The following is an 18,311-nucleotide window of genomic DNA, read 5'->3' as shown; positions in this document are numbered from 1 at the left end:
CTTCAATACATATACTTTAACACACATCCCATACTAATGCCAAACCAAACACTCCACCTTCACTTCAATTTATATTAACTCCATATATTTTTTTAACCACAATTACATCAAGAGTCACCACTATCAAGGAATATTTTTCACAACAATATAGCTGATTTTTCGTTTCTTTCTTTTTCAATTCAAGTGACTCTTACTTTTTCAAAACAGTGCATCTTTCTCCTTATTTCATTAGTTCCACGCCAAAGCCGAACCAACCACCCCACACTTTAACTTTTACAAAGTTCATAACAATTCAAGTGCTCATGAGAGGTGAAAATGTTCAAATATATGGTCGATTAAAACAAAGGGGTACGACTTGTAATGTGGTTACCAAAGAAATAAGATTATAGGCTCAACGGGGTTAACTACGGTACATAACATTTAGGTGGGTAAACTTTATATATCTGACTTAACAAAGAAATGCCTATATCACTTCCTAGACTGAACAATACTACTATTTTGCTTGCAAACACACGAGAAAAGTTCTAGACATCAAATGCAATGCATAGAATACATCCTCACACATACATGGCACATAACTCAATCAGGATTGGTTTCATCGCGACATTCCAGTCAAAGCAGTTAAGCAAATTAGGAATCTACGATTTAAGGTACTTATGCGAGAGTCAAAACTCGAGCCTAAGCGTCACAACCATATTACTAACTATTCTCATGGCATAACAAATCTAAGAGATATTACTTCAATTCAATTCATGGCACAATGGTTCATATTCCTAAAAACAAATAAAACTAACTACACCCAGTTCAAATAAAATCCTTGAAAAAGAACCGCGACACCAAAAAAAACTAAGGGGGAATTACTACACTACCTAACAAAATAAAATCTTTTTGTCTTTTTTCCTTTCGACTTAAATCCCTCAAGAAAATTGTCTAATTGATCCATCGTTGGGAAAAGTCCAATCTTTTCTATTTTTGTTCTCTAAAAAAAATAAAAAAAATATTCAATTAAACTAATATAATTAAAATAGCATAGAAAGTTACCTAGACAATCTCATCACCCCACACTTAAAATTGTGCATTGTCCCCAATGCACACCATAACTAATAAGAGGGTAAAAGAGACTCTATGGTAGGCCAAAGGCCGAAACACTAGCAACTCATGGGATACTCAGACTTCTTCCACGCTTGGTCCTTCGTGCGGGTACCTCACACTTAGTTCCAACTATCTGGTTTGTTGTTGCATCCTTCCAATAGTTTTGCTTTTCATGCTCCTAGAAAAGTAAAAATTGACACTACAAAAAATAATAATAAAATAAAAAATAAAATAAAGCAGTAAAGTTAGATTTTCTCCCAACAAGCGCTTGATTTAACGTCGCGGCATGACACGAATCACTTTCTGCCTCCACTTTGAACATATGAATTGGACCCCAAGTTTTGATTCTACTCTATGATCATGCTCCTGGGGTGGTGGAATGAATCTGACTGGCCCAATAAAATAATGTAGTATTCTGCACTTTTTGGCCTTTAGATGATATGTGTATTCCCGACTTTCTCGCAAAAAGCATTTCAGAATGTAGGCGCTTTGATCCTCATTCCCTGACTCCTCAAGTGGCTCGGATGACTCTATTTCTATATCATCATCCAAACACAATGTGAAAAAATGCTTGGAGTGTGGACCAATGCGTTCAACTACATGAACATTGGGACTGTCTACATCCTCAACACTAATGACACTAGAGTCAACTAAATATGTATCATCAATGTCCTTACTTGACTCTAGTATCCTTTTTACAATATCGGCATCCTCAAATTCTAGTTTGATTGATTGTTGGTGTTCTACTATGGACCCCTCTATTGTTACCTCAATTTCTGCATTTAATTCACGCTCTTCTTGGATACTATTCACAATATTGACTTGTTGAGCATTAAGATCTTCAACCAGTTGATTCACTTGAACTTTCAAGTTGTGAATAGTTTTCTCTTGCCTTTCTATCTGCAGCTCTCTTTTACTATTTTGTTCCACAAGGTACTTTAACATATCAAGGCACTTTTGCATATTACTGATCTCTTTCGGGTCATCATCCCTGGGTTCTTTGTTCCTATTAACTTCACAAGAAAAAGAAGAACCATCAAAGTAAGGGGTTGGGGGAGGATAAGATATATAAGCACAACCATGAAAGTGACCATCTTGACCACCACACATATCACACGCATTCCACACATAAGATTGAGTTGGTGCACATAACTCGCTTTTAAGAATATTTTGATAATTTTGCCATGGGTGATTTCCTCCACAATATGCATAAGGAGGATCAAAAGTAGAATTACCAGCATCAAAACTGTCATAATTCCAAGATGCCATGTTTCTAAAATCAACAAGTAAAAAAAATAAAAATAAATCAAATACAAGAAAAAAAAAGAAAAAAAAAGTTCAAACTTGCAACATAGCAATACGTACACCTACATTTATACCGTTAGATCCCCGGCAACGGCGCCAAAATTTGATCACGCCCAACTATGCCTTATAAAAAGGACTAAGCGGTCGTTGCAAATATAATCCGGTTTACAAGTCCGGAGTCGAATTCCATAGAGAACTAAGGCTTAGCTACAGCTGTTCAATATTGCAAAGAAACACAAGTTCGAATAATTTCCTAATTATAAAGATTATAATGTTTGTTTTTATCTAATTAACTAACAAATACTAGAAAGCACTAAAACTATCAATTAACATGGATGAAATTATAGACATGACTAAGGAGGTCTAGAGTTATAATTTCCCTAATTGTCAGAATCTTTTCCGCTACGTTTTCTACAAATTTGCCTAAGTCTTCTCTATCGACCATGAGCACTCTAATTGTCGTAACTCTTTTCCGAGTAATTACCATAATTTACTAGACATATTCTCCCAAATTACGCTAGCTAGCATTAAGCACAGCTCACTCAGATCGCACCCAGGCTTCGTTATCCCTAATCCCACCTTTAAACCTCCGTATTGATCCCTCATATACGTTTAGGAGTGATGTTGTTCAACAACTACCTAAATATGCACTCTCTCCCGAGTAATACATACTAAATAGGCACATCTAATTGAGAGCCCTTCAATCAACCACAAGAATAATATAGTTGAACAAATAGAGAAAATACTACGACAAATCTATATTAACATAACAAGAAAATCATCCCTCAATAGGTTCCATCAAAATCCTAGATTAGAAAGTTAGCTACTCGTACTTATATTAACAATATCCCAAATATTTTGCATAATTAAAATACAGAGTAAAGATGAAAAGATGTACAAATAGATGATTCTAACTCCCAAGAGGTGATTCCACCAGCTCTCCTTGCCTCTAGCTTCCCAAAAACGTGGCTGCTGATAGAACCCCTTTGGCTGCTGAAAACCACCCCCTTCCGAGTGGTGTTTTAGGTCTATTTATATGTGTAGAAGAAACCCTAAACATGTAGGCCGGGTCCTAGTCAAAACCCGGAACGAATTAAGTCTTCAAAAACTCGGATTGGACCTGGCGTTAGGCTGGCCTCGCCAGGCTAAAGCCTAGTCAAGCCTGGCGTTAGGCTGGCCTCGCTAGGCTAAAGCCTGGTCTCTCATTTTCACTGTTCTCGAGCACACTTTCAACGTTTAAGTACCCCTTTTGCTCTACTTTCATCTCCAATTCACCTACACATGAAATATACTCTCTTATGCACAAATAAAGTATAATTTATCATTAAAGCATGTAAAATGCAAGGCACATAATGTACGAAACTATGGAAATATAGCCACACATCAAGTATAAAAAGATGCAAAGAACAAACATATATAAAGTATGTTGAATTTAAGAGGAGATTAATTCTCCTCATTCAAGCAACTATACAAAGTATTGTTTATAGATCGTAATATTTGTTGGAAGCAAATAAAATTACTATCAAATATATTTGGAGGGAGACATGTGCATACTTTCTGAAGAGTGAAGAATACAAGCATAAATAAGATTGATAATTCGGAGAGTGCGCTTTAGAAAATGAAGTTTCTTTAGGAAATAAAGTTTTTTTCACGTGATTTAAAAAAAGAATTTAAGAATTTTATTTAGTTAATTTTCTTACGTAGACTCACCAACAAAAAACAAATTAATCTCCAATTCAAACAGCCGTTTAGACGGAAAAAACAGCCTCGTCAAAATTTCAACTTAAAGGGACGCCTTTAAAAGTCAAAAGGATCGAACCGGTTCATTTGAATTTCACTCCCACTTTGAACTTGTAAGTCTTCACGTCCCTCCATTATCTCTCCAAATTCCCTCTCTCAATTTCTAGGGTTTTCTTGAGATTTTTTTTGCAACAATGTCAGCTTCCACAGTATCCATCACAGCCAATCCAGCCTCGGGCTCAACCCGTCGCCGAGCCGTCGAGAAGAAACAACCCTCCGCCCTAGATTTAGCCGATTCCAACTTAGCGACCGCCGCCGCTGCTGCCGCGGCCGATCCAATTTCAACCCCCAACATTTCCTTCAGAAGCGACGGCCGAGATGCGATTCAAGTGGTGAAGAAACCTTTGCCCAATACAAATGCTCCCACATCCTCTACTCGCCGTGCTAGCGGCTCAGCAGCAGCAGCAGCAGCGAAGAAACCCTCGAAACCGCCTAAGCCTAGGTGGTTGACTGTGGTTAGTGTATTCACTAAGAATTTGTTGCTGCTGCTTGTTTTAGTTGGTTTAATTCAGATGGTCCGTAGACTTGTTATGAATTCGAATAATGTAAACGACTCTGATGGTCTCGCTGTAATTTCTGGGGATTTTGAGGGAAAATTCGCTGAAATGGAGTCGTTTGTTAAGAAAACTACGAAAATGCTGCAAGTGCAAATCGAAGTAATTGATCAAAAACTCGATTCAGGGATTAGGAATGTGAGGGATGAGTTGAGCGTGAAGGTGCATGAGAAAGGGGAGGAATTGGAGTTGAAGTTGAAGGAAGTGAGTAGCAGAAGTGAAAATTTGGAGAAGTTGATGAATGAATTTCGAGAGAAAGATTGGGTGTCCAAGGACGAGCTAAATAATTTATTTGAGGAGTATAGGAAGACTAAAGGTGACACGGAAGTTGATGATAAGAGTTTGGATGAATTTCGGGCATATGCGAGAGAGGTAGTGGAAAAAGAGATAGAGAAACATGCTGCTGATGGATTAGGGAGGGTGGATTATGCATTGGCTTCGGGAGGGGCTCGCGTAGTGAAGCATTCAGAGCCATTTATTACGAAGTCTGGTGGTGGTGATGTTTGGAGTTTGTTAAACCGGAATGCAGTTAGTAATGATGCTCAGAAGATTCTTACACCCAGCTTTGGAGAACCTGGTCAGTGTTTTCCCCTTAAAGGGGATAGGGGCTTTGTCCAGATCCGACTCCGGACACCTATTATACCCGAAGCTGTCACCCTGGAACATGTTGCAAAGGTAACACTTTTTCCATTGGATAGTAGTGATGATTCTATTGTATCATTTTTTCTTTCTGCTTATGGGGATGCTGACTGTTTAGTATGATGCGTTTATCTGAGCTTCATGAGTATATGTGACTTTTTATGTGATGAGTAACTCAGAAAGCATGAATTTAGGAATCTTCTGACATCTTAGTCATTATGAGCACAATTGAATTTGAGCATGACTTTCAGATTTCAATTGAAATTGATCGGTCTGAGCCTAGGTTGGGTCAGCATGAATTGAGCCTTTTTGTGCCTAGACAACATATTTGAATATGTTTATGGAAATTGAAAATATCAAAAGAAGCACAAGTAGATTATATATAAATGTGTACAATTAAAAGTAAGTTTTCCAGTTTTAATCAGAATGAAAGTATGTTCCATCTAGTGTTGCTTACTAATTTGCATGCTTCATAAATTCGCCTCAAGCCTCCAATTAACGTGCAACTTAAGTGTAAGGACTCGAAATTAGAAAGTGCATGCTCAGGCAAGGCCTTAGTGAGTCTTCTCTTTCGTAGTAAGAGTTTTTTTTTGGGGGGGGGGGTGAGAATCTTTAACCTAGAAGCGGCAAGCCCGTCCTACCTCATGTTTGTGTTTTTAATGATCGAGGGATATATTCTACAATTGGCATACCCTGCATTCTAATGAGAGGAGCTTTATCTGGAGATACTATAATGCTTGTATATATTCCTTTTATTGGAATGTAACTTGGATAACTGATTGGACTGATCCAAAACTGATGGTTTGGGCCCCAAACTAGGCAATTGTTGGCTGGAAAATTAATTGAAGATTAGTGATAGATCGCAGGTGAATGGTTTTCATACTAATCAGTCATATCGGCACTATCAAGTATTCTGCTTTAGATACACCTGTAATAGCTGAGAGTTGTTCTCTTCAGTACATCCTCATTTGCCTTCATTGTGTCCCTCTCGTAGCCTTTCACCTCTGTTTTCACATACATACCTGAAAATCCTGTTCATCTCTATCTTTTCCTTTCCTAGCTATGATCATTTGAACTAATATATTCAATTGCTTTTGCATCCACAAGTGTGATTATTATGGCAAACTTTCTCCACTATATGGTTGTTTGCTTATGTTTGTGATAGGTACATACGTGCAGTTATGTGTTTATATTTATAAGTTTATGTCTGTTTGTGTTATTTTGAAATGCCTGGGTCTTTTTCAGTTTCTAGAGCCCTGGAAACCTTTAATCTGCCAACTATACCAGATAACTGCGCTAATCTTGACCCGGGCACATGACTGATTCTGTTGGTATCCTCTCATATTGGATCATTATGGTTTGATTGCTGAGAATTGTCTGGGGTAGGTTCTTACCCAGACCAAGATGTATTCTGTTCTGTGTACTTTTGCTTATCTGTTCATCATTGTTTTTGTTTTGCTTGCCTATCTTCATCATTTGATCTCTTCCATTATTTAAAGTGGACCTCGATTTCTGTCCATTTCTACTTTTTAAGTGATACTTGGTAGTCTATTTTGTTTGGATAATTCTCCAGACTTGCTTTCTTGTCTACTGATCAGTAGCATGACTATAGAAATCACCTGTCCTGATTACAGTGTGCCTTTTTGGCTCTAAATTGGTAATAACATCAAAGAAGGGTTTTATCCCCCACCTGATCAAAAAAAAAAAGAAGAGAAGGGTTCTATCCCCCATTTCTCAAACGGTTTTATTGTCCATTTTACCTTTTAGTGAACATATTGAAAAGTTTCTAGACGCCTTCTTGAACCTTTCTACTTTCTCATTGTTGAAGTGCCCGATCAGCCTATTTTAGTTTCTACTGTTTCTTTAGTGCACCATTGTTCTCTTGAGAACAAGTACTCCAGCCATATCTTTAGTTCTTAATTTTGTTGATATCCGTGATGATTGGCCAATTCCGTTCTCATTGGTGAATATGTTGAACTGTGATAAGTGAATATTATTAGTTACCTAGGTTTAGTGAGCACTCATGCTTTGTTACAAATGTTATTTACCCCCTCTGTCTCAATTTATGTGAACCTATTTGACTGTGCACGGAGTTTAAGGGAAAAAAGGGCAGCCCAGTGCACTAAGCACCCGCTATGCGCGGGGTCCGGGGAAGGTCCGGACCACGAGGGTCTATCGTACGTAGCCTTGCCCGGCATTTCTGCATGAGGCTATTTCCACGGCTTGAAGCTGTGACCTCCTGATCCCATGGCATCAACTTTACCAGTTACGCCAAGGCTCCCCTTAGGATTTTAAGGAAAAGGGAAAACTTTTGTAACTTGTGGTTGTAAATTATTTGTGTGACTATAAAATCTTTTGAAACGCGTGGTGAAAAAATTCATACCATTTGTGTGGTGGTGAAATCTTCGCATTAAGGGTGATATTGGAATCCTAAAATTAAGAGTTTCCTTATTTCTTTCGCAGACTATTTTTGTGATGCTTCATACTTGAGACCTGAACTCTAGCAATTAGGGTGAACCTTGAGCAAGAATTCTTACTCTGTTAGATTGAATAGAAGGCTAGGAGTTTCATAGCTCTAAGCAATGTACAATATTATGTTGACCGTAGTGTTATCAAAGGCGAAAAGCGCAAAAAAAGCTCCAAGGTCCGTTGGGGCTTTAAGCGCAAATAAAGCGTGGGCTTTAATGTAAAAATGCGCAACTAGAGAAAGAGTAAAAATATGTATATGTAGTCTAACACCAATAATTATAAGCATGAATAACAAATATATGGACAAAGAAATTGAAAAAAATTATGATAAGGTGAAGTATCAATTATTTAGTGTCGTCTTTTCGGGATTACACTCATTGGCAAGGAAAAGTATGGTTTAGAGCCTTAATGCAACACTGAAGCGCCCACAAAGCGAGGCGAAGCGCTCAACATGTTTTGAGCCTCGCTTCAGGGCTTAAGCGCGCCTTTAACAACACTGGTTGACCGGTCAATAATTTTAACCAAAGGTCTTAGGAAAAAGATTTATCAGCAAAAGTGTGGCATGAAGTAACATGCGTGTTGACCTTGCTGAGCAGCTGTAGACCTTAAATCACATTTTTTGAGATATTTCAGTGAACGGTCCTAATGGCTAATGTAGGATGAAACTGTGTGAACAAACTATCACATTTGGGAAGTGAATTTTCATGAGACATGGTATGAAAACATTGAACAAGTTTTGTGTCCATTGGACAGAAGCATATATTTGTAAGTACTATCACATTTGGGAAGTGAATTTTCATATTGAACAAGTTTTGTGTCCATTGGACATAAGCATATATTTGTAAGCATTCTACATGCTCCCCCCCCCCCCCCCCCGAGCCCACAGACTGATTTTTCAAACACTTAAATTGAAAAATTCATAGCGACAAGTTTAATGGCCTATTATCCACCTAGTTTCAAACCATGGGCCGCAAGGTCTTGGAGATTTCTTGGTTATCAAAAAGAAAGTTTCACCATGTTTGCTATGTATCAGTACTTGTCCTCTTTCCCACATTTTAGCTTCGATTATTTATGACCACCATGAAGTTTTGATTTTTCTGCCCACTGTGTCTATCCTGCTGTGATTAGCACTCTATTGATGCTAGTGAATTTGCAGCGCCACTTAATGATGCAGTATTGCAGTGTACTTGATGAGCAATTTATATCATTAACTTGCTATATGTTGAATGATTTCTTGTGCTCTGACACTTAAGGATGTGGCCTAACGGTCAATCCCGTAGGGACAAACACTAGGTGATTTCTTCCCATCTACCTTAGGTGGGCAGAGTTACACGGTACTTGTGTTGGTGGGAGGTAACAGGTACCCGGTGGAGTTCCGCAGACACCACCTTATCACAAAAAAGATTTCTGGTTCTCTGCTGTTATGCTTCTTAAATCTTAGGTATCCAAGTTACTAACAACTCCTGGATATTTTTGAACAGAGTGTTGCTTACGATAGGTCCAGTGCTCCGAAGAACTGCAGGATATCCGGATGGCTTCATGATAAAAAGGAGACTGATCTAGCAGCTGATAGCGAGAAGATGTTCCTTTTGACGGAGTTCATATATGATCTTGACAAGAGCAATGCTCAGACTTTCAGTGTTTTAGAATCTGTAGGCTCTAGTGTCGTTGACACAATCCGGTTTGATTTTACGTCCAACCATGGGATACCGCACACATGCATTTATAGGTTGAGGGTACATGGCCGTGAACCAAACTCTTTGGTAATGCAGTCTTGATGGTAAAATAATATAAATTATTTTGACATTCCTCTCCTTAACAATGTAGTGCTTTTGTGTCTTTCTGGTAGAACCCAATCCGACGTGTGAGTTGTAATCTTTTGGCTAAGTATGGATTTTAAGATCATTCTCCTCTGTCATTGACCAGTACTGAGTTGGGGCTAGGTGTAAAAATGTCTTGTTCCTTTCAGCTCCCGAACTGTAAAATTGATGATTTGATTCCCTTGTATCTTTTTTTTTTTTGGAAATGAGATTCCCTTCTATGCGATGTAAAGATTATGACTTTCCTGTAAACCCTTTCATTTTTAGTACTTGTTTTCTTGACAATCTTGCTTTTAGAGATGCGAATTTATGCTTTCTAAATCATTACAACATTGTCTCTTCTTCTATTTCTTTTTCTTTTTTGGTGGTGGTGTAGTGGGGTGGGATGGAGCGATTGAATTAGTCCCACCTTGTACTGGAATAAACGGCATAAGAGTCATTCATTATGGTTCAAACTTGATGAATTCCTTGTTGAGTTACCGGGGATTATTCTCCATTAAAGAAAATTGGTAAAGATGGACAGAGAAAGAAACACATACTTGAAGGTGATCAAATTAAAATCATGGACGTTATATTGCTCGACTTTTGTATGATGTTTGTATGCTTCTAAGCATTATCACATGTATTAGACTTTATGGGGAGATTGAGATATCAATATTATAAAATACATCTCAGCAGCAGAAGAAAGTGTCAATATAGCAACATGAGCGAAGTTTTGCCGCCTTCATTCATCCGGTTACATAAGTCGCATTGAATCTCCTTTTTTCTTTTGCGATAGCATATAATAACTTAAGAATTCACGTCTCCTTAAGCCACTTCTGATGTGCTTTCCCCTCAAGAGTACTTACGATTATTATCAGTGTCATTGAGGGTCACTATACTAAATAGCAAAGCAGAGCCCTATATCAAGACCTTAGCTTTTAAATAGGATGCCTTTTTTTCTTTTCTCATCAGATTGACAGTGATTTGTAGAAGAAATTTCAAAAACGGTAGGTTCTAGGGTACATAGAATTTATTTCTTATTGGCTTCTTTTAACCTGAAAGCGATGTCTTTTGTGTGCAGAAGGGGGAAGGAGATACGAAAGCTAAAAATGGTAACTTTGACATCTACGAGGTTAAAGGTATAATGATCTCTTTCTTCTCCAAAAGATCTCATTTCTCTGTTTGGATAAAATATTGGAGCAAAAGAAATCCTTTTTAAAGATATCTTCTTTTTTGATAATGATGATAACTCAAAAGATACAGTGTCTTAAGTTTACAACATTAACTATATATCAAAGAGTCTCTTCCTTCAATATTTTCTATAGCAATAGGCACTCATTCCTTGCAACCATTTGAGCCAAGTACTTTGACTGTGAAGGAAGAGTCCTCTTCATATCTGAAAATCAAGAAGTAGCCACCCTTCACATAGTGATAATTGATAAAATCTTCCCATCCTTCTCTAATAAAAAGTAGTCCATCTTCTGTCTTTTCCACAGACACATTCCAAACATGCCCACACAAGTCTTTAATTGTGGTTCTTTCTTTGATAGTTTCCCCAAATTTCCTAGTGAAGTCCTTTGATAATTTCTGTAAAAACCAAAGTGTTAGACCTTTTAAATGTTATGCTTTGCAATACAAAAGGTTCACTACTAAAAAACAGCAAATTTGCGACTGAATAATTGCGACAAAATTAAATCGGTCGCAATTTTCGACTGATTCGGTCGGAAACTTTATTAAAAGTACATGTTATTTTTTTTTGGCTCAAAATTATGGCTGATTCAGTCGCTCAATTACGCGGCAATTACCGCGAAAATATTTTTTATGGTTTGCGATTGAATCAGTCGCAAAAATTAAAATTTTAAAAAAATTAAATTAAATGTTTCAACCGATTTGATCGGAATCTTCAATAAAAACGAGGTCTGACTGGTCAACGGGATTTGCGACCGAATTAGTCGCAATTTGAAAATTCAAATTTCAAATTTGCGACCGATTTGGTCGCAAATCTATTTTTAGTTATAGCCCTAGCCCATTTTTTCTTCTTTCTTCTTTCTTCTCTAGTTTTTCCCCCTCTCCTCCCCTCTCCTTTTCTGCCCCCACCGGCTATATTTCTTGATTTTTTCCTCTAATCTAGCCATATAAGGTATGATTTCTCACTCTCACTCTCACTCTCCCTCACCCTATCCATTTCTATTTTCCTGTCCAGCCGGCCCCCCCTCCCCCAAAGTTTTTGTTCCCAAGTTGTTTAACTCGTTTTTGGTGCAGGAATCCGGCGGCTCATCTCCCCTCCGGTGGTGGTTCCCGGTGGTGGTTCGACAGCAGATCCGTTGGTCGTTTTTCAGGGTTTTTTTTTTATTAATTTAGCAAAATAGTATGTATAAATTAGCTATATAATTTGCAATATAGTATAGATAAATTAGCAATAATTTTTGCAATATAATATGTATATAGTGACTTGTTAAAAATTTACTTGTTTAGATTAATTAGCTATTTTTTTTCTTTTTAGTTAGATGTTCTTGTAAAAATGGCTAGTATACTTGTATGTATCCAATAGTAAATCAAGAAAAAATTTAGAATAATTTGGGTATGTTCTATAAGTATGGAATTCTTGTTTATATAAAAACAACTTAAGTGTTAATACTTCTTATAATTTAGGTTATAATAGTTAAAGTTGAACAATATTTTAAAGTGTTGAAATTTTTATACATTCAAGTTATGTTAGTTAAGAAACAACTTAAGTGCTAATACTTCCAGTCGTCCACCAGCAGCATTATTCACTGGGGCATCAATTTTCCAAGAATACATAGAAGCTATGCGTCAAAAAGTGGATCAAATGTCGCAAGAATTTCAAGCAACTCAGGATTTGATCCAAAAATTATTAAAAAAGAAAAGCAAGAAAGGAGCTGCAATTGAGTCTGAGGAGGAGACTGATTCTGAATATGCTATTTGAATGTTTTAGAGTTGAAATTAGAGACATGTTTAATTTATGTTGTTTGATAGTTGGTTGTTTGATTAGTTGGTTGAATTGTTATAAATATTACTGTTCATTTTGTAGTAAAATATTGAATTTTGGATTGTTAGGTGTTTGGTTGGATGTTTTATTTGGCAGGCAGTGTAATTAGAAATACAGCAAGATTTTGCTCTAAAATGCTCAGATTTGTTACTGAATCCGTCACAAATTTCACCAGGAATTACCCAGATTTACGATTGATTCAGTCGCAAATTGAAAAATTAATCAATATTTACGACTGTTTCAGTCGGAATAATTAATTAAAAATTAATTTTATTTCTAATTTTCCGACGAAATCAATCGGAACTTTTTATTTATATATTTTTTTTAACTCTGGTCAGTGACTGAATCAATCGCTAAATTTGCGATTGATTCGGTCGCAAATGACTTAATTTCAAATGTCCCCATATTTTTCAGTTTGCGACTAAATCTGTCGCAAATTTTCGACTGATTCTGTTGCAAATATATTGCGACCACGTGTTCTCTGACTGACACTTTTCAGTCGCAAATCGATCGAAAAAACACAATTTTCGATCGATTTGCGACCGATTTGACGGTCGCTAATTTATTATTTTTCGACCGATTTGCGACTGATTTGACCGATTTCAGAGGTAGCATACCAACTCAAAACTGTAAGACATCTCTATGTTCGGCGTTTATTCAAAAATAGGAGAAAATTTTTGTCTAATATTTTTCCTTGAACCAAACGCCAAGGGTCTATAGAGGCCCCCACCTATGAGATCACACTAGGTTTGTTGTTGTTATTGTATTTTGAGTTTCGTAAAAAACTAAATGACATGTCTCTAATAGTGTTTGGTTGAAAGAATTTTTTTGAAATAATTTTAAAAGTTATTTGAACTTTTTTCCTTCTAAACCTTAAGTTTTAAACTTTTACAGATCATTCGAGCTCTAATTTAAAATATCAAGAGATATTAAATTGTGAACCCCCAAATTTAAAACTCCAGTAACTTCGTGCTAAAAATATCTTAAAGTTAAATTCATCAAACTTAACTCGTGAATCTAATGTGGACACAAAATCACACATAAAATGTGCAAATATGTAACCCTTCACCATTCTTCACCCCACACCACAAGCAAATCTCACACACAAATACTGGGACATATATATATATATATATATGCTGATAAAAAGGAAATGCACGCGTATATATTATAATAACACAACATGTAGTAAATATACATCAAGAAGTACACAAAAATAAAAAAACAGAAACAAATACTTAGACAACATCGTTATATATTCATCGACCTACATTATTTATGAGCAGAAATGGTTCAAACAATACGAAAATATATGTGTTAAGTTCGAGAAATTAGTACAAGTTGATGAGAGCTGCGATGAGGATCGAAGAGCTTGAAGAACTCAGGCCTGTCCAGTGAGGAAGAATAGGAGGAAGTTGAGATGATGAGTTTTCGTTGATCTTCTTCTTCTGAAACCAAAGGCTGCTTCTTCCTCGGTCTTCCTCTTCCCCCTTTCTTCATTCTTTACTTCTTTAATTCTAACTAATTAAGAATAAAAATTGGACAGCTTTAGAATGGTTATTTATTTATATAGAGCTTCAAAGAATTACAAGGAAAAACAACTTAATGAGAGAACGGTATAAAAGTTAAAAAGAACACAGCTTATTAAAAGACCTGTCAAACTAGAATTTTTTTTGATTGATTAATTACTACTATCTCTGACGTTTATATTTAGTACGATTGCAGAAGGTGGGAAGGAGGAAAGCTAAACATAGTAAAATTTGACAACTGCAACATAAAGATCCCATTTCTCCCATTTGGTTAATAGTGTGTGTGTGTTTGAGTGAGAGAGAGAGTTATGTGTGTATACATATCACAAACAATTTCTGATATTCAATAGAGTGATAACTTGATAGTGAATGCGATTAATGAAACTGATTTAATCAATTAAACTTGTTAAATATCAGTTGAAAATTACTCCACTTATCATGTTAAAATAGTTAATTTCCAGAAAACTGCACTATATTTATTAAATTTCTTGGTCAAAAACTCACGTTTACATATACTCTAATACTTCAGCTCTACAAATTGAAGTTTATAATATCTTCTAGAATCAGAAGAAACTTTTCGAATGAAGTTTTTGTTTACCCGTAAAACGGTACAGTTAAATTTATGCGTGATTTTTAGATAAGTGAATTAATTTGATCCTGAAATAATAGATAAATTATATAAATATGCAATACTTAGCCTTGAGATGGAGACGACATAGCAGAAATAATAGTTTCGGGAGCGCGGCTTCCGGGCACAACAACAATGAAATCAAAAAGCAAGAAGATAAGATTATATTAAGCTTTGAACAGAGTATAGCGTAAGTTTGCCAGAAAATTCGTGTCCTTTACAATGATAGTAGAGCTCACTATTTATAGTTGTACCTAGGGAATAAGTTTCTAGGATCAAGCCCCTCTTTAATGTCAATTATGAGGGCCATTGAAGAATGTGTAACGGCGTGCATGAATGCCATATCCTTTTGTGACAGGCAGTATACTAAATGATGTAGAATATTCATCATTAAATGCTACCATGTGACGGACATTTATTTCATCTTTATGAATATCATTCTCTCTGGTAACAAATGAGATCGGTTGCCTTCGGTTTCAGCAATCCTCTATCTTCGACTCCATGTGTCACTTTCTCATACGATCATTTAATATAACATATTTTACCCCATACTCTAGTCCTTCTACTTTCCTGTGGCATAACTTTGTGTCACCGGGAGGTTGGTAGAAATATTCTTTTTGGCGGAAAATTTACTGACCCCTCTGAAAAGTTTTTGACGGTTGATTAGATACACGTCTTTCCGCATTTAATGCCCGAAACACGCGTCATCCCATGATTTAGCATTAGTTTTGCCGGTTATCGAGGTAATTATGGCCACGATTTTAGCCGCCTATTTCTTCACTTATACGCATCAAACTCCTTCATTCAAACCTCATAATTCTTCAAACTCTTTCAAACTCTCTTCATTCAACTCGTACTCTGTTCTTCAACCTTTCTTTGTTTTCTTCATAAGAAAAAAGTTTTTCCTTCTTCTCTAACATAGAATGACTTCTTCTTCTATAAAAACCTTAGTTCCTCAAAGAACAAAGGCAAAGCCGATAAGGCTACTCCTTATACAGTGAGTACCATCATCCCCAGAAGTCTTGTCACAACTAAAGAATTCGAAGGGAAATTTCCTTCCACTAACCCTCGTACATAGGCCATTGGCAGATACCCTTCTTCCATCCATCTTTTCAGTATTCCTGCTGTGAAGGAAGATTGCCATTGCCAGGATTTAGACATTATCGCTCTTGATCTGACGGCGCGGGTAGCCTTACCCAAGAAGGGTTTTACATATTTCTATATATATCCCTTCACTTTGGGGGCGTTTTCTCTGAGTGGAGAACTTGACTCCGTTATCGTGGAGTTCAGCCTCCACTACCAGGTGTGCTTAGCACAAGTAAGTCCTTCCGTGTGCAGAACGATTGCTTGTCTTCGGCGCCTGTGCCAAGAAACGGGAGATGAGCTATCCCTAGCTCATGTGATGAACCTCTATTCCCCCAAGATCTTCTGTGGGGGGAATGGTGAACTTCAGCAAACGTGGCCTCCATACTCTACTATGTAACATGGATGATGACAACGACCGTGGGTGGATGGAATAATTTGTTGCAATTACCACCAATGATATCATTCCGGAAACGGCTTTATCCTTTCCGGAATCATGGAACTGCACTCGCAAGTTCCTTGTTTAATCTTTCCTTCATTAGAGATCATCTCATATCATTATTGATCCCCCTTGTTTCGCCTGTTTCATCAACTCGATGGGTACCACCTAGGGTTGAAGGCTTGGACCAGTGGGTCCAGCAAATCTTGGACGTCACTACGCTCGAAACCCGTACGTGGAAAGAACTGGCCCTTAAATACGGGTGGAAGACCAAAAATCATGGTAACTTAAACTCGTCTCATCTTTGCTTTTTGTGTGAGGAGATTAATTAATCCTTTCTCTCTTTCCTGAATTCAGGTCTATCCCATGGCTCGGTTGTCATCCCCAAGGAGGATGTTTTGGCTGATCCTTCTGATACGGCGAGGCTGCTTCAGGAGGCGTTTAATTGAACATGTATCTCCGGGCCTGCTTCTGGTGCGAGTGCTTCTCCTTGGAGTCCACAGCTGGAGAACAAGCAACCAAAAAGAAGGCGTTCCTCCGTGGTCGGGGGAAAGAATAAGAGGGCGAAGAATGCCACCCCCGAGTCATCTCCGAAAGTCGTTGTAACGAGCCCTCTACCCGGGCCAGCCATAGATACCGTGATGATTGACGATGATGGAGAAGCCAACGAGGAGGGAGCTTCTCTACACAGAAGATGACGACCTTCCTCAGCTCAACAAACTACTCAATCTGTTGAGTTAGTTACACTAACTGAGGATGATGCCTCGGCACTCTGAGGGGGTTTGAGATGGTGGAAAATGCCAACTCCCGTTTTCAAATCCCAGTCGTTGCGCCCGGTATTGTGGGGCTGTGTTCCGGGTCCCTGCCGTCTTCGATTAACGAGCAACCAACACCTAGCACTGCGCTTGCCGTAGACACTTCTTATCCTTCAACGCCATCAGCTTCATCTCCTTCTTCACTGACTCTTCCACCAGCAACTTCTACAACATCTCCACCGGCCGCGTCCATCCGAGAAGAGGATGTTCCTCTCCCCAGTCCCCGGTTCATAGGAATTTGGGGAAAAATTACGCCGCCCCCTCAGAAGATCCGCAAAGTAGGAGAAGCGTTACTCTTTCGGTCTCTACCAGGTGCAATATGTTATCCCGGTCGGTGGAACTTGCTAACTATCTGAAGCTTTTGGCTTCACAAAAAGATTAGGAAAAGATACAAGCTCTCTCGGGAGAGTGCTTGTTGAACAATGCTATACACAATGCTGCAACGGTATACTCTTCATTTCCTTTGTCATTTCTTCTATCTTTGATTTAGCAGTATTTTGAGTTTTCCTTTCTTATTTCGTAGTCCAATTTCCTTGCTTCCGAGGGTCTCCAAAGGTTGATTCACGAAAAGTAAGAACTTACCTCCGAGCGGGATCAACTTTTGGCCGAGCGGGACAAAACTGTTGCTCGCCTCTCAGAACTAGAAGCCAAAGCTACTGAGATTGCTGTGTTAGAGTCTCGTTTGCAGCAAAGTGAGAAAGAAGTAGAGACCCTTAGCCAAGAGATCACCCCACTGAGGGTTCAATTTCGAAGAGGCTAGGGCCAAATGGGCTGAAGTCCATAGTGTCGTACTTGCTGCATCCGATCGCGAGGTAGCCTCCACTGAAAGATTAAATAATTTGGAGGTAGCCTTGAACTCCAAAACTGAAGAGCTTGCTGCTGTCGGGGTGAAATATGCCCTATTGGAGGAGAAGTATAAGAGGACCATTGAGCATAACAAACTTTTCAACTCTACTGTCAGTGATCTCGATGTTAGCCTTCGGTCCATTAGACTCGCACGAGAAAATCTTTCTGCTGAGGTTGACCAACTTAAAGAAGAACTCAAGCGTCGAGCGGCTTCCCTCGTTGTTGAAACAACATATGTTATGTATATCATGAGGAGAAAAACCTTGAAAAGGCTAAAGCAGGTGATATCGACTTTGATAT

At 37.9% G+C, this 18,311-nt stretch overlaps 1 protein-coding gene and 1 long non-coding RNA gene across 2 annotated transcripts; both read left to right on the top strand.

Moving 5' to 3' along the window:
* Positions 1 to 4,205: 4,205 nt before the first annotated feature.
* LOC104087527 (SUN domain-containing protein 1-like) lies at positions 4,206 to 9,964 on the top strand. Its single transcript, XM_009592033.4, has 2 exons — positions 4,206 to 5,426; positions 9,341 to 9,964. Exons 1-2 carry the CDS (start codon positions 4,332 to 4,334, stop codon positions 9,635 to 9,637), a joined length of 1,392 nt encoding a protein of 463 aa, XP_009590328.1. The 5' UTR covers positions 4,206 to 4,331; the 3' UTR covers positions 9,638 to 9,964.
* Positions 9,965 to 10,263: 299 nt separating this feature from the next.
* On the top strand, positions 10,264 to 11,999 carry LOC138896509 (uncharacterized). Its single transcript, XR_011409768.1, has 3 exons — positions 10,264 to 10,668; positions 10,743 to 10,800; positions 11,924 to 11,999. It is a non-coding gene; the product is annotated as an uncharacterized lncRNA (long non-coding RNA).
* The last annotated feature ends 6,312 nt before the right edge of the window (positions 12,000 to 18,311 follow it).

The sequence above is a fragment of the Nicotiana tomentosiformis genome, chromosome 1 (genome assembly GCF_000390325.3).
Source record: "Nicotiana tomentosiformis chromosome 1, ASM39032v3, whole genome shotgun sequence".
In the NCBI taxonomy this organism is placed as follows: Eukaryota; Viridiplantae; Streptophyta; class Magnoliopsida; order Solanales; family Solanaceae; genus Nicotiana; species Nicotiana tomentosiformis.
Note: the sequence above shows the minus strand (reverse complement) of the source record. Positions and strands in the feature narration are given on the sequence as shown.

Coding starts and splice junctions, on each gene's coding strand:
- LOC104087527 (XM_009592033.4), top strand. CDS start 4,332: ATGTCAGCTTCCACAGTATCCATCACAGCCAATCCAGCCTCGGGCTCA. Junction 5,427..9,340: donor CCCTGGAACATGTTGCAAAG/GTAACACTTTTT, acceptor ATTTTTGAACAG/AGTGTTGCTTACGATAGGTC.